This window comes from Carettochelys insculpta, chromosome 2, assembly GCF_033958435.1.
Source record: "Carettochelys insculpta isolate YL-2023 chromosome 2, ASM3395843v1, whole genome shotgun sequence".
Taxonomy (NCBI): domain Eukaryota; kingdom Metazoa; phylum Chordata; order Testudines; family Carettochelyidae; genus Carettochelys; species Carettochelys insculpta.
Window position 1 is genome coordinate 238,481,039 of NC_134138.1, and position 16,345 is coordinate 238,497,383.

General features: G+C 44.0%; 1 protein-coding gene across 1 annotated transcript; it reads left to right on the forward strand.

Annotated features, from left to right (window-relative positions):
• The first annotated feature begins 1,592 nt into the window (after positions 1–1,592).
• On the forward strand, positions 1,593–15,855 carry OLAH (oleoyl-ACP hydrolase). Its single transcript, XM_074985501.1, is given in 7 exon segments — positions 1,593–1,727; positions 3,684–3,814; positions 5,579–5,714; positions 10,797–10,896; positions 13,937–14,016; positions 14,018–14,089; positions 15,717–15,855. Coding segments are annotated over 6 exon segments (657 nt in total). The 5' UTR covers positions 1,593–1,727; position 3,684.
• The last annotated feature ends 490 nt before the right edge of the window (positions 15,856–16,345 follow it).

Genomic DNA, 16,345 nt, shown 5'->3' on the forward strand with positions numbered 1-16,345 from the left:
ATTATTACCTATAGCCCCCAACTCAAACCACTGCAATGCCTCATTAAAGACCTACAACCTATCCTAAGTCATGATGCCACACTCCAGAAGGCCCTGGAGCAGACATAAAAAATCTCCAAATACACAAACCTGTCAGACAAGAGACTTTAACAACTGTCCACAGAGGGAATGCTCAGAACTAACATTCATATTCAAATTTGATACATTAACAGATGGTTTGAACAGAGACAGCAATTACCTGACCCATTACAAGGACTCTTTTACATACTTTGATGTTTGATCTAATACTTACTTCCCCATCCTCACCCCCACCCCTTGCTCGTCTATCTGATTTGCCAACAACGATAACAATTTTTCTGATTTGTCAACCTTTAAAACAATTTTGGACCTCTGTGCTTTATATATTGAGTCTGTTCTGGTAGGGCTGTAGATCTGAAGTAGTGGGTCTGTCCAATGAAAGTTCATTACCTAATAAATTATTTTGTTAGGCTTTAAAGTGCTACATGACTAATTTTTGCTTTTATCTATTTCAGAGCGTCTGTCTGTCAGTCAGTCAGTCCTATGTTTGTTCAAGAACTCTACCTAAACCACAAGAGGTATGACCAGAAAATTTGGTATGCAGCTTCCTCTTACCCTAACTTAAACCAAGGGCAGGGTTTGTTTGGGCCTGGAAAGTGGGAAATGCCTGAAATCCCAGGATTTCCCAGAACACAGAGAGAGGGAGAAGAAAAAGGAGGGGCACAGACAGGAGGGATGTATACTGAGTGTGGCCACCAGGGACAGCTGTAGCACTATGAGAGAGACCAGCAGGGCTCCAGGGGTTTGCCGCATTGCCTGTCAGAATGGCCTAGTAAGCAGCTCTCCTGCCATAAACCTAGAGCCTGCCACTCCTGCGGAGAGCCTACAAACAACAGAGGGGGATGCTGAGCAGGGAGCAGCTCCCAGAACCTCATCCCAGCTAAACAGCCTGCAGGCCATGGGGGTGGGGGGTGGGGGTGGAGGCTGCTGGTGGGTGCATACAGCTGGAGGAGGGGCAGCCTGGCCTCACACCAGATGGCCAGCAAACCACAGCAGGCAGGTGGAGGGATGGTATCACACCAAAGCCTGTCCCCATTCAGGTAACCTACACACTGTGGGAATCCTCTGGAGGTGACTCCCAAGACACCTTGCAGGCGACAGGGGCCAGCTGAAGGGGAGACAGCTCCCCCCAGAGCCTGCTCCCTCAGACAGCCTGCGGTTTGTGTGTGGGAGGCTGCTGGAGTCACCAACCATCCCCCAGAGCCTTGCCCCTACTTCAACAGTTTACAGGTTGTAGAGGGAGGGGGGCTGCAGAAGGGGGAGCACCTTCAAGAGCCTTGTCCCCTCACCAGACAACCTGTAGGTGATGGGGGCAGCCCCGGAGCCTGGTTCCCAACACAAACCACCTGAAGGCCATGGGGGGCAGTTAAAGAGCCAAGCAACACTGAGTACATCTGCTAGTAACATTATATAGAGGAATTTTAAAACCTTACATAAAATGTTGCTACATACATTTCACTATGGTAGCATTGACCAGTAATTTATTCACTTTTATTACAGGTTTGTGTGGGTTGTGAAGACAGTTGATATATGTCATCATGTGCCAACAATACCCAGATGCTTTGTATATTGGACAGATTTCAAACTCCCTTAGACAAAGAGCTAATGGGCACAAGAGAGGCATAAAAGCACTTCAGATCCACAAACCGGTTAGTCAACATTTTAATGGCATGGGCCATCCTGTTAATGACTTAAGAGTTTGTGTGTTGTTGAAGAAAAATTTTCACACCACTCTTGAAAGGGAGACTGCCGAACTGTCTTTTATATTCAAATTTGGCACATTAACACATGGTTTCAACTGGGATGGGAATTGTCTGAGTCACTATAGGGGCTCGTTTGCATACTTGGCTTAATCTAATTCTTGACACCACCCCCCATCTATCCCTCTACTCTCTGATTTGCTCACCTTGATCACTTGTTCCTGATTTGTCCACCTTGATTACTGTTTTTGTTCTCTGTGCCTTAAATATTGAGTCTGTTCTGGTATGGCTATGGTCTGAAGAAGTGGGTCTGTCCCACGAAAGCTCATCACCTAATAAATTATTTTGTTAGTCTGTAAAGTGCTACTTGACTGCTTTTTTGTTTCAAATTAAATACAGGAGTCAAATTACAGAAATGTATTTGCTTTGTCCACATTCACAAGTGTGCATTTTAGCATTGTAAAGATTAATTACAAAAATGCGTGCTCAACCTTAGAACCTTAGTTGATTTTCAAAATTATCAGAGTCAAGCCTAAGGGAAAATGGTATCTTTGTCAAACTTACATTTTGGTGCCTCTGCCCCCACTCTGCCATGTGTCCTGGTGCCCCCACCACGCCCCTCACATTTCCCTGGGAAACTGCTCAGTCCCTTTTGGTATTTGCTAAGCATATATGCCATGGACTGGATCAGCAGACTTTGGACTGTGAAAGGTGATACATGTGTTTATTACCCTACCTCATGGAAGGGGAAAGCAAACATTTGTCACATGCTGTATTGGTTGAACCTCTCTAATACGTGACTGTCTGGTGCAGAAGAATCTGTGGTTCAGCAGGACCATGGATGTTGCTGGACCAGAGAGCCCTGGCACCTTGGAGGGGAGGATAGCCTGGAGTCCAGTAGCAGGGGAACTGGTGGCCAGGAGCTCAGCTGACCCAGGAGCACAGTGAAGCCAGTGGCTGGAGGAGCCAGGAGTGGAGCCAGTCTGGTGACAAAAGAACCAGCGGCCACAAGCCCAGCTGAGATTCGGAGCAAAGCTGGACCAGCAGCAGGGGGTCCAGTGACCAGGAGCCAGGCCAGCAGCAGGGGAGCTGGTGGCTGGGAGCCCAGCTGGGTCAGCAGCAGAAGAGCTGGCAGCTGGTCAGAAGGAGAGTGGAGCTAGGAGAGCCTGGAGTCCGGCAGCTAAGGAACCACCATTGAGCTTCCCTGGTCCAGCAAATTCTCTGGTTCAGAACTGGTCAAGTCCCAAGAGTGCTGGACCCAGGGAAGTCCAATCTGTAGTTATTAAACTAATCTTAGTCAAGCCTTGGAATAGACAACAATTTTAGATCATCAACCCCCCTGAAAAAAAACTAGGGCCAACTAGTAGAAATTATTAAACTAAAACTTTTTCTGGTGCCACTTTCATCCTGGTGATGTGATCTGCAATAATAAAATAATAATAATAATAAATAATCAGAACCTTTGTTACTTTTCTTCTCCAGTAGAGTGGGAGGAAAAAAATTGAGGATGTTGATCTCACTGCTATTAGCTAACTTGTATCATTTCCTAAGAAACAGAAGCTTGCAAATGCAGTGTATTGAACTGGGCTTTCAAATAATTGTTCAGGGATTCCAGTTTAAATTTCCAATTTGTATCGATACTTTTTTTTTTTAAATTAATGTTACAGGTTATTTTAATAGGACACATTCACATAAAGACAGGCAGTTGAGGAATTGCTTTAGACCAGCCTGCTGAATTTTTTTTCCAAAAAAAATAAAAAGACTTTTTTTTCCAACAGGCAGGTGACATTATGTTAGCAATATAGATAACTTAACATACAGGTCTGTTTTGTACTCAAATCAAGTCTAGAACCACATTCTTTGGTTAAGAACAAATTAATGTAATTTATTTTTGTTTCCCTCAAGGATGGAGAAAGTTGTTTGTTGTTTATACAGAAGGCCTAATACACTTTTTAGGATGATTTGCTTCCTGTGAGCTGGAAATGGAGCTACCTATTTTGCAAAATGGGGCAAACACATTAACAACTCAACAGAAGGTTAGTAATTTTTGTGTATGGAAGTACAATTTAATAATGGGCCAGGTAGACCGGATACTAATAAGTAGAGTAGTCAGAACTTAAAGGGAATATTTTCAGCAATGGTGGAGAGTGCAGAGTTTTCTTCCTAATAATCTTCTTATACAAGGTGCTTAATACTTCCATTGGTTCCCTCAGCTGCCCTGCCACCCCAAACCAGGTGCTTGGGTTCAATACATGAATATATCTACCTTTCACTAAATTTCTTTCTAAGAGCTAAAGAAGACCTGACTGTTTCAGAAACAGTTCTGTTAGGTCAGTAGCAGTACTTTAACGTGTTCAGTTATATTCTTAAAAATGTGCATCCAACAAAATGCTCAAAAAGGGACATTTAAAAATCCATTTGAGTATGCTGGAAAGCTGCAGGCCCTTTTCCTGTGCAGAATGAATTGCACTTGGCTACACTTCTCTGCATAATTCTGCATTCCCTGTATCAAAAGCAATGTCACACAATGGCTTTGTAACTGTAAAATGGGATTTCACTATAGAGTGAAGTAATTTCCATGGCTCTCACGCTGATTCTCCTTTGGAAAAGATTCATGCTTGCACTTTTTGAACGGGGGAAGCTATGGCTATTTTCCAGAGTGTTCACAAAGAAAAAAGAGAATAATCTGGCATTACACAAGAACATTAGCATTCAAATAAAACCAGTCCCTCCATGCTGAATACCTCCAGTGAATTGCTGTGCCAGTCACATCCAATTTTCCTTGAAGTTAAAAAAAAAAAAGTGTTCTGTTTAGACGGAAATACTTCCAGAAAAGCTATTGGGAGAGGGGAGCCTCAGAACAATTGCTGCTACTGTTGAGTAAAATTCATAGAGCAGCACACGCTTCCAGATCTACATTACTGTGTCCCTGCAACAGAAAGTGCTCAAAAAGTTATAAAAGGCCTCCCTGTATTTTTGTCCTGCTACCTATTGTAGTATCTGTTGGCTTATTTTAAATACAGTACTTTTTTCTTTTTAGCATGGGTGATTTTCCTACTTCCATGTGACCTTTGAAGGACACGTCTTATAAAAAGGAGAATGAAAAAAAAACCAGTAGCATATTTCTACAAACTATCCCATTGTTCAATTGCATTACACAGCAGTAGGGTAAAAATCCACAGATGGCCCTTTGAAAACCAAGCTTCTGAAAGGGACATATAATCATATCAGTGAATGCCAGGATTCCCACTTCTACTGTGGGTAATAAGTGAAAAGCCTGCAAAGAAAAAATATTGCAACAGAGAACATGCTAAAGAGTTCCCAATAGATTTTAGGATTCTAGTGAGAAAGTATTTTATAGAGAATATTCATATAGTTTTTCTTCAACTATAATGTTGACTATTACCTAGAAGCCCCAACTAAGATCAGGGGCCCACATCCTACGTATGCTGTCAAGACTCCTAGTAATAGACAGACTCTGCACCAAAGATCTTACAATCCAAAAAAAATTGAATAGAAAAAGTTGTAAAGTAAAAAATTGTTGTTAAGTTGTGTATTAAAAAATTAATACAAAACACTTGACTTAAGCCCATGCCACCCTTTACTTTTCACCCACAGTGTTAAAACTTCACCTAAACTTTATCATCACTAATGTGAAAACTTTCCTTTATGTAACTGATGGTTAATATTTTCTTTCTGCAAAGCAAACAGCAAATGTATGGTTAATTTCTGTGCTGGCAATCTAATGGGCTGAATGTTAGAGTGACCTGAAATGACTATAACTTTCTTTTCCCCTCTAGTGTACTCTATAAGGCTTCCTGGAAGAGAATCTCATCTTGATGAACCTTTTCCAAGGACATGAAAACTATTTTTAATGAAGTTGAGTGTTTTGCTTCAATACTTGCAAGAGAAACCTTTTGCATTTTTTGGTCACAGGTTAAAAAAAAATCTTTTAAAATATATAGCAAAGGAATCTAAAATCTGTAGATGCTTTTCTGAAGGCAGAGTATCATAGGGTAGTTCGACACTACAGGTGCTATTGCAGCACAGCTGTAGATACTGACTTGGGCTATGAATGGGTATTTTCCATTCTGTTAGTAAATCCAGACAATGTTCACATCCCTGAGCGGTGTAGCCTGATTTACCTAAGTTTTAGGTGTTGACCAGGCTATAGAATCCATAACATGCAAGGCCGCAAGGAATCTAAGAATCCATCCCCCTATTGTAAGCCAGGACGGACTACAGCTAGACCTTCCCTGGCAGGTGTTTGTCTAACTTGTTCTTTAAAACCTTCAGTTACAGGTATTCCACAATCTTCCTGGGAAACATATTTCAAAGCTCAACTACTTACACAGTCAAAAACCTTCCCCAATGTCTAATCTAAAGGTCCCTTGCCACAGATCAGGCCAGTTACTTCTTGTCCTATGCTCAGTGGAAATGAAGAAGAATTGCTCAATATCCTTATTGAAAGAGCCCTGAACTTAGCTGTAGACTTATCAGCTGTTATCACTCAAGAAAGACATCTTGGAGTTATTGTGGATAGCTCTCTGAAAACTTCCCCCAGTGTGCAGCAGCCATCAAATAAAGCAAACAGAATGTTGGGATACACAATACAAATATCCTAGCACCTCTACGTAATGCCATGGCATATCCACATCTTGAAAACTGCTTGCAGATCTGGTTGCCCCATCTCAAAGAAGTTATGTTGGAATTAGAAAAGGTACCAAAAAGGGCAATGGAAATGATTATGGGTATGGAATAGTCCTCTGGGATGGACGTGCTCTGCCTGGTTCCTGATACTGTCCCTTCCTGAGGCTACATGAAGTAGAGCACATAGTTAACATCAATCCCCAGATTTCTGACAGGGTTCACACCAGAATGTGGCCAGCAGAAGCCTTTCAACACCGTGTGAAAGGGAAGAGACAGCAGCTGCTTCAGCTTCAGGGCAAGAGAAGAGAGGGGAAGGGATGATCTGGCTTGGCCTGTGACTTTGCAGAGCTCCCCTCTTTCCTCCCTTTCCCACTCCCGTGTGGCTGGAACTATCTTGTCTCTTCTTGCTTGCATTGTCCAAAGGCACTAACACCTCCAGGCTGCTGCTGGCCATCAACATAACTTAGCCACCTCCTGTCCTATGCAGGGACAGTGCAGCCTGGAAAGGGTTAAGCTATAAGGATGCATTGTGCACTAGGGCTCAGGAACCTGACTGCAACGCCTTCAGTGAACCCAGTCAGAAAAGGGTCTCAGCAGATGAGTGTGGCCTAAGGGGACGGAGCAAGGTGCAGCTTGCCTCTTTGAGAGCCAGGGAGTGTCCTGGGACCCCTGGTGCTGCTCTCTTGAGGGCCCAGAAGATCTCGAGGGGCCTGTGGCTTGGACATGGGTGTGGCTGCTAGCACACTGGAAAGAGCCATGTAGCACACAGCTGCTACGATGCTCATCTTCCTGCCATAGGGTTCTCTAGCCTCCCTGCAGCTTTAAGAGGGCCCAGAGGCAGGAACCATCGAGTGCTGATTGCTGTGGACAGGGAGTCCACCAGGACCCCTGTGTGGCATCCCAGAGGCCTCTTCTGTTGAGAAAATGCTCCCCGAAATCTCCAGATGGCCTCTGTTCAGAGAGCTGTCAACAGAAAGCCATTCTTCCTCACGGCAAGCAGGGTACAGCTGTCGACAAAACTGCTCCGTTCTGCCGATTTAACGTCGACAGAACACACTTTGCTGTCTGGCTGTGCCCTGAGTTTTGTTGACAAAACCCTGAAGTCTAGACTTAGCCTTAATGGGATTTACAGAACCAGATTCATGTCTGGGTAGTCAGTTATGCCCATAAGGGGAACATGAGGGCAGACAGTATGGTGAAGGTCAGCAGTGGCTTTTTTCCGTTTTCAAAATGTTTAGAAGCTCACATGTTTTGCAGGGCGATCTCGCTATTGTAATCCCCACCTTTGTGTTTTACAGTGATACACTGCCTTGGAATAGCTTCAGAAGCCACTGCTTAGGCCTGTCATGGAAGCACATATAAAATAAAGCCTTAACTAATAAATGACCATGCCCTGTACTGGACTGTGTTTGGCCTTATCTCTGACAGTAACAACTGAAACAAACAGAATTGGAACTGCTCGCTATCTCACCCTGCAGGCCAGATTCGCTGCTGGTGTACATTGGCATAGTTCCAAAAACTTTTAGCTGACAGCCTCTCTTTAGAATGCATGTTACTGTACATGCTAAAGAAATTATATGAGTACAACCATGATGTATGTTTGGTATTTATATGCCACCCACCTCACTGTAACACCTGATCATCTTTACTGTATTCAATCTCACAACACCCAAGGGAGTCAGGAAAAAGTGATACTAGACCCTTTTTACAGGGAAGGAACAAACATGCAGAGAGTAAATGACTAGGTCAAGGTCATGATGTAAGTCTGTGGCAGAGCAGGAACTTGTGTTCAGGCTAATGTGGACGCCTCACCACTGAGAAATACTTTCTCTGTTGCTTTTTTGAAATTTGTGCTTACATGTATCAGAGTCAGAATCTTTTAAGTACGGATATCTTCTAAATAAGTATATTAATGTAGTAATTTTTACTTAGATTATGACTGTGTACTCCTACTAGCAATATTGCTGCTTACATTAATAAAGGAAGAGTATATGGATTTTGAAGGTTACTTAGTTTTCAAGGAATATTCAAAACATTCAGTCATAATGTAAGCAAATTTTAATAGTGAATGAAAGAAGCAAAAATGATGTATTAGGTATGATCAGCAATCCAATTTCACTTTTACGTGTGAATTGACTAATATCAATTACTCTTTAAACTGTTGTACCATTTTATAGCTTCAAAAAACGTTTCTCACAGTAATTGTACCTTACTGGACTGGGATTCTAATTATATTTAAGTGCATCTTGCAAGGTACATTTTTAGTTGGGCTGTTGATTAAATCACAGTTGATTCAAGTGATTAAATCAAAAATTTAGTCATGATTAAATATTAATCACAACAGCAGTTTTACTCTCACTGTTATTAGAATACCAGTACAAATTCACTAAATATTTGGGATGGTTTTCTACATTTTAAAATACATTGATTTTCAATTACAATGCCAGAATACAAAATATACCCTTGCTCACTTACTAGTTGTGATTACAAACATTCTCACTGTAAAAATGGTAACAGAAATAGTATTTTTCTGTTTTCTTCAGAGAAGTATGGTAGTGCAATCTCTTTATTGTGAAAGTGTAACTTACAAATGTGGAGGGTTTTTTTTTCTGTAATGTAACTGCATTCAAAAACTAAAAAAAATAAATCTTTAGAACCTACAAGTCAACTCATTCCTACGTCTTGTTCAGCCAATCCCTAAGGCAGACAAGTTTGTTTAAATTTACAGCACATAGTGCTGCCCACTTCTCATTTGCAATGTCACCAGAAAATGAGAACAGACATGTATCTGGGACTTTTGTGGCTGGCATTGAAAGGTATTTGTGTGCCAGATACACCAAATGTTCATATGTGTGCTCTGGCCACCATTCCAGAGGACAAACTTCCATTCTGATGATGCTCATTAAAAAAAAAAAAAGCGTCACTTAAATTTGTAACTAAACTCTTTGGCGGGGGCAGGGGCAAGAATTGTGCATCTCCTGCTCTGTTTACCTGCATTCTGTTATGTATTTCATGTTATAGCAGTTTTGGATGATCACTTGGCACATGGTGTTCATTTTAAGAACCCTTTCACTGCAGATATGACAACAAAAATAAACCTGCAAATACAGTAATAATGAGATATTCTGAAGATAGCTACAGTACTTGATCAAAGTGCCTTTCAAAGAGCTGAGAGGGATGAGGACGTGAGTATGATTTCAGAAGTCTTAAGCTGTTTCTACACATGCCACTTTCCTCTGAAAGTGACATGCTAATGAACAGCCTGAAATATGCTAATAAGGTGCGGATGCAAATTCCTGATGCCTCATGAGCATAAGGTCATGTGATTTGGATTCCGGAAGACGTTCTTCTGGACTACAAAACAACATGTAGAAGCACAGCCCCCGGGGGGTCTTCTGGAAGGAAGTCCTCCTTCCAGAGGCCCCTTCTTCCCAAAAATTTTCAGGAAAAAGGGGCCTCTGGAAAGAGGACTTCCTTCCAGAAGACCCCCCCGGGGGCCGCACTTCTACACATTGTTTTGGAGTTCGGAAGAACATCTTCTGAGCTCCAAATCATGTGACCTTATACTAATGAGGTGCTGGGAATTTGCATATTTTGAGCTGTTCATTAGCATGCCAGTTTTGGAGGAAAGTGGCAGGTGTAGAAACAGCCTTAAAGAGCAACACTCAGGTGCAGAAACTACAAAACCTGAACCATCAAACAAGAAAATCAGCCTTCTGCTGGTGGCATTTGACTCAGATGATGAAAAGGAACATATATCGGTCTGCACTGCTTTGGATCGTAGTTAGGCAAACCTGCCATTTAAATAGATGCATGTCTTCGGAAATGGTGGCTGAATCGTGAAGGAATATATAAGTCTACAGAACATCTGGCATGTAAGTATCTTGTAATACCAGCTGCAACATTGTTATGCAAACACCTGTTCTCAAGGTGACACCCTGAACAAGTGGACAGCATTATCTGCTACAAATGTAAACAAACTTATTTGAGCAATTGACTGAACAAGAAATAGGACTAAGAAAAGTTGTAGGCTCTGAATTTTTACCTTGTTTTATTTTTGTGCATAATTCTACACTTGTAAGTTTAACTTTCATGATAAAAAATTGTCCCACATCACTTGTAGTAGGTGAACTGAAAACTGTTTCTTTTGGTTTTTACAGTGCAAATACTTACAATAAAAATATAAAGTGAAAATTGCACACTTTGCATTCTGCATTGTAAATGAAATCAATGTTTGAAAATATCAGAAACTATTTAAATGGTATTACATTATCATTCAATGGTGCAAATAATCATGATTAATTTATAAATCACTTGACAGCCTTAGTTTTTAGATCAGATTAAATTTTCCTTCCCTTTTCCATGCAGTTTTGGATCATACGTTCGTTTTGTGGTTGCAGTACACTTGCAAGAAAAATATGGACTACAACCAATGTATCTTTTTATATCAAGTGCAGGTGCTCTGCATGTAAGTCATACAATCCCTAATAATATGAAATAAAATAGGACTTACTGTGTAACCATCATGTATGAAGTACTTGGTTTGGCTTTCCAAAGTGCAGCTGACTCTACCTTCATAAAATATATATTTAAGACAGTCACTGCATATGAGGATTCACACATCTATATTCCATTATCTGTGGGGAGTGTAATCAGAGATTGTTAGAGTATTTCATGTTATCATGGATGCACTTACTACTGTATTCAGATAGACATAAAATCCAGCATATTCTTCCCCCGCAGAAATGGAAGGGGACCCTCATAACACTCTCTCCTGGACTTGCAGCTCAGTCCTTGGTACTTTTGTTTTCTTTTTAATTCCTAATCCCAGTCTTTGTTGACTTTTCCTCCTTCCTCACCACTGCTGTGTTCTAGGTGCTTCTCAGGGGGCCAGCAGTGATTTGGCCATTTTCCCTACACTGCTGATTCGCATACGCCACCCCCTCTAGGCCATTTAGAAAGAGTGTTTATGGATGACCTCATCCCTCCATGGAAACAATGTTTCCTGTAAGGTTTCTGCACCCTTGGGTCCCTCAGGCACCACTGCAGCTGGGCTTATGCCTACATTAATCCTTCACTTTCTGATAAAGACATTATTTTGGTAGCTTGGTTCTAACATTGAGGATAGAAAATTCACACCACAAATTGAATAGCCTTTATATTTCTGCAGAACCCCAGCTCCTGACTTCTTCACAATCTACATTTTGAGAAACTATTGTCTAACAGCAAATGACAGACAGGGAGGGGTGGTGTGGGGTGGGGGGGAGAGCTGGGCTAGGAGCTCCCTGAAGGTGCCCACCCTGTCCCTCATGGTCCAAATCAACTCTGCCCAGGCCACAAGCTGCCAGGTCGCCTCAGCCTCCTTCCAGCAGAGGCACCACTCTGCAACGTTGACCTGGCACCAGACAGAGGCAGCAAGAAGAACATCCTCCACACTCCGCCTCTGGCTCCTCCTGGAGTCGGGACACCTTGGTGCCAGTGTTGGAGCTGTCCCATCTCCGTCCCTCCCCTCCTGGGGGCTGTCCGGCATGACTGAGGGTGCTAGGCTCTTCTGCCCTCTGATGGCACAACTTCAAGAATGGAAAAGAGGGAGGGACAGGCCATGAGTCTGGAACCCCTGCCCTGTGGCCACACCCCTCAATTCCCATAGCCAGCAGGTCCCCTGCCCATCCAAAGGCAAGGCAGCCCTGGGGGATCATGGAGGCCAACAGGGTCCCCTGGCCCCTGGGAACAGCCCTCTTGCAAGGTCCAACCCTGCCCACCTGCTTCCCCACCAGGAGTGGGCTACAGCGCTACCCATGGGAGTCGGTGCTGAATGCCGCTGGCAGCCATTATGGCATCCTGAGGGTGATGTCCAGCTGGGCTGTGGCTGGCCAGTGTCTGCTGGGGGTTGGGGAGCCCTCTGGTGGGTATGGAGCCCCTGCCGAGTAGGTAGGGTACGTGCTCTGCTCTGGTGGGTATGCGCACCCTGTCGAGTACTTACCAGAGGGTCCACCGCTGAGGTCAGGGGCTGACAGAGGCGCGGCAGTGGAGGTCCATGAGCAGCTTGCCCTTTGTCACTTGACCACTCCAGAACTGGCCCTGACTCTGGTCCTGGTGTGGCAGCACCAGCCATAGGTCCCAGCTCCTCATGGTCCCCAGGGTGGGGCTCCAAAGTGGCAGTGTCTAGGATGGCAGGCAGGGACGAGCTGTCCTTGGGCCCCAGGAGGCTCCATAGCTCCTTGTAAAATGGGCAGGATGCAGGTGCTGGCCATGAATCCTTAACTTTACTCCTGACCTGGTCAGGAGTGTAGCAGGGTGGCTCACGGAGCACAGTCTGTCAGCCAGCTGGTTGAAAGCTGCCGCATTCTGGCGCTTGGTCCCCATTTCTTTTAGGGCCTCTTCATGCTGCCAGAGGACCAGAAGGTCTCTTTGCTCTGTCTAGGAAGGGGCCTGCTTTTTCTGAGCCTGGCCCATCCTCTGTGAGCCCTGGGAACGCTTAGTGGTGGGGGGCCCTGGGGCCCCTTGTGTCTCTGGTTCATTGCCATTACGCTCCAGAGGGGGTTTGCAGGGGTGGCATGTGTAATGACAGCTACCTGCACGTTCTTAGCTTCCTGCTACAGGGCTTCTGGGTCTGTGCAGCTTTAAGTGCTGCTGGACCATAGAGCCCTGGGGACGGGCCATCATGTCTCCACGTCCCAGCTAGCTAGCAACATGGCAGACCCGCTCTTTCAAAAGAGTGGGTCACAGAGACCGTGTCTGCACAGGCCACTTGCGTTGGAAGTGGCATACTAATACATGGAGAGAAAGAGGGTAATGAGGCACAGATGCAAATTCCCCATACCTCATTAGCATAACATCACGTGATTTGGAGTCCAGAAGACTGCTCTTGCGGCCTCCAAAACGCCATGTAGAAGTGTGGCCCTGGTGGGGCTTCCAGAAGGAAGTCCTTTTGGAGGACCCTTCTTCCCAAAAATTTTTGGGAAGAAGGGGGCCTCTGGAAGGAGGACTTCCTTCTGGAAGCCCCCCGAGGCCATGCTCCTACATGGAGCTTTGGAGTCTGGAAGAACGGTCTTGCGGACTGCACATCACGTGATGTTATGCTAATGAGGCACAGGGAATTTGCATCTGTGCCTCATTAGCATCTTTCTCTCCGTGTATCAGCATTCCACTGTGTAGAAATGACCAGAGTGTCTACATGTTTTCTTTCAAATTTGGGCCTTTTCCTATTCCCAGTGAGGAAGAGCAATTTTGAAAGCTGGGACACATTCCTTCAATTTTCCTTTCAAAAGAGCACACTGTGTATAGATGCTCTGTTCAATCTTTCAAAAGAGGGCCTGAAATTTCAAAAGTATTCACTTATGTGGCTTCTGAAACCAGACAGGCAACTATTACCTTAGTGTGCTACAGGGGAAAACACTACAGATAAGATATTCTTAAAGCTGTTTTTCTAAGACTTACAGTTTTGGGGAAATTTGTTTATAATGTCTTTTATGAAACCCCTAACATATTTTGTATGATGCTTTCAGGCCACATTTTGTTATCCTCTCTGCACAGCAAAAGACAAAGAAATTATTAAGGGGATACAGTCTTTAGGAGGTGTTCCCCCTGCAGAATACAGATGTTGCAAAAGACTTCATGCCTGCATTAAGAGTGGATCATACAGTTGTCCAGTCCTTTCTGTAATTAGGACAGTATTACAGGACATTCAGAGACTAGAGATATTCATTCATTGTCTGAAATAGAATATTCACATGTGCTGAAACCTAGACAGATCCTAGTTTTTTCCCCAAAACTTTGTTTTTGTGCTAAAAGCATGTGTGTAATAAAAAAAAAAAAAGTGGCATTTTACAAGATCTGGCCTAGAATACAGTAAGTAAATGGCAGGCTGCATTCAGTACTAAAGAGTACGTTGGCAAAGAGTTTCCATTGAGTTTTAAAGGGGAAGACAAGGCTCTTTTGTGTCTGGAGCAGGAGCCTTAAGCAGAAAGGTTCAATATGACAAACTTCTCCATGTGACCTTACATGCTTTGCTGGGTCTAGTGGATTTTGAAGGTAACTAGCTAGTGTGCTTCACCTCTAGTATTTAGCTATACTTCTGTTGTACTAGATTAAATGAGCAGTTATTTCCACAGTCTCTTTTTAATTGACATGGTAATAGGAAGGCCTTTTGCAGTGTCTGAGCCAAAATGAGTCAGAAACAGACAGATTTCAATGATCTTGAAACAAGTTACGTGAAATAATCATCAAGCTGATATTTCTCTCATGCCTTAGCTATATACAGTCAGACCCCAAGATACACCCATTCGGGTTACAAGAATTCAAGTTTACAAGGAGTTTGATTTAAACCCCTACCTCATCTTACGAGGCATTTCCTTGAATTTACAAGGACCAATTTCAATTTCATGCACCTCAGCAGGACACAAACACCCTGCAGCAGGAGAAAGGCTGCGGCTCCAGGCAATGGCTGCTTGCAGCTGCATCCTGCCCAGCCCAGCTCTCTGCAGCGCGTGGCAGTGGTTTCCTGGAGCCCCTGGCCCAGCCTTTACTTGTGGCTGGTCTGAGTCTCTGCCTCAGCTCTGCAGTAGGGTCATGCTCCGGCCCAGCCAGCAGCAGCAGGGCCCCAGGTGCTTCCGCGAGATGTGGATGCTGGGCGTGCAGCCCATCGCAGCCCTGCCCCTGCCGGTCGCCCCCCACGGGGCTAGGGGGCTGTCGCTGCCCACCCTGTGCAGCTGTGTCTCGGGCACTGCTTGCTGCCTGTGGCGTTCCTTTGCAGTTAGTGCCAGGCTGCTGCTGGCAGGGCCTCTCCACTGCGCAGCCCTGCACAAGCGAGGCATTGCCCCTTGCCAACCGGGGGCCTCCTGTGCCTGCCTAGCTCCCTGCATGGCCAGCCCCTGATACGGCCCCCTCCCCACTTAACCTAAGCTGTGCTTAGGCTGGGCTGCCTCCTCATGCCCTACCCGCCCCCTTGCACCAGCCTCGCTTCTGCAGCTGTGGGCAGCTACCCAGCTTTGCGCCCCTACCTCCCAGGCACTCTCCGATTTCCATTCCCCTGTCTCTGCAGGGAAACAGGCACATTATATAGAGAACTTAATGAAGGGAAAATGCCTTGTTCGGTTGTGTTATAACTAATGTTAACTATTGAAGTAATTGTGTTCATTTTAAATGGGATTTGGTGTTGTTTTAGTGTAAGTGGGTATAAATTTTGGGCCTCAGGAATGCATAAAAATTTTTCCCCATTGAAATTAATGGTAATTACATTTTTGACTTACAAGAGGAGTTTTTCCAGGAACGAATTACCCTCGTAAGGTGGGGGAAGACTAACTATCTTTCCTCATGGAAGGATGTAACAAATGGAGATACCACTATTCACAAGCTTCCTGGCAGATACTTATATCCGATGAACCCTGCTAATGAAATTTTCTTGGCAGACTATACACATACATAAATAAGAGTCAAGAAACTGCTGATCTCTGATTATTTGTCTATTTTGCCAGAAGAGGACTCAAAGATTAGTCTGAAGCAGTAAACAACACCAAACATATTTTAGTAATGCAGTAAGAGTTTTATGCAACAAAACAGGACAATGCTAGCAGTTGCTACTGGTGCATCCTAAAGCCCAAGGTTTCTCCAGAATATAGTTTATGATGATACTTAAGAAAACTCCAATTCCTAAAAATAAGCAGCCAATGCATTATTTTGCTTTCCTGTGGTGGTTAGAGTTTGGGGCTGGTGGGAGGACAGACTAAGAGCATTGCAAAGATAGTTATGCTGAGCTTCAGGTGACTTCCTTCTGTCTGTACCATAGCTTAAAGCACATCAGCAAAATAAGCTCTGTGGGAGGTAGGGAGACCCAGAATTTATTTCCATTTAAAATGAAGTTTTTCCTGTGACTGTAACAGAGGGCAAGAGAGATTTGTGCAAGTATTTTTATTCAC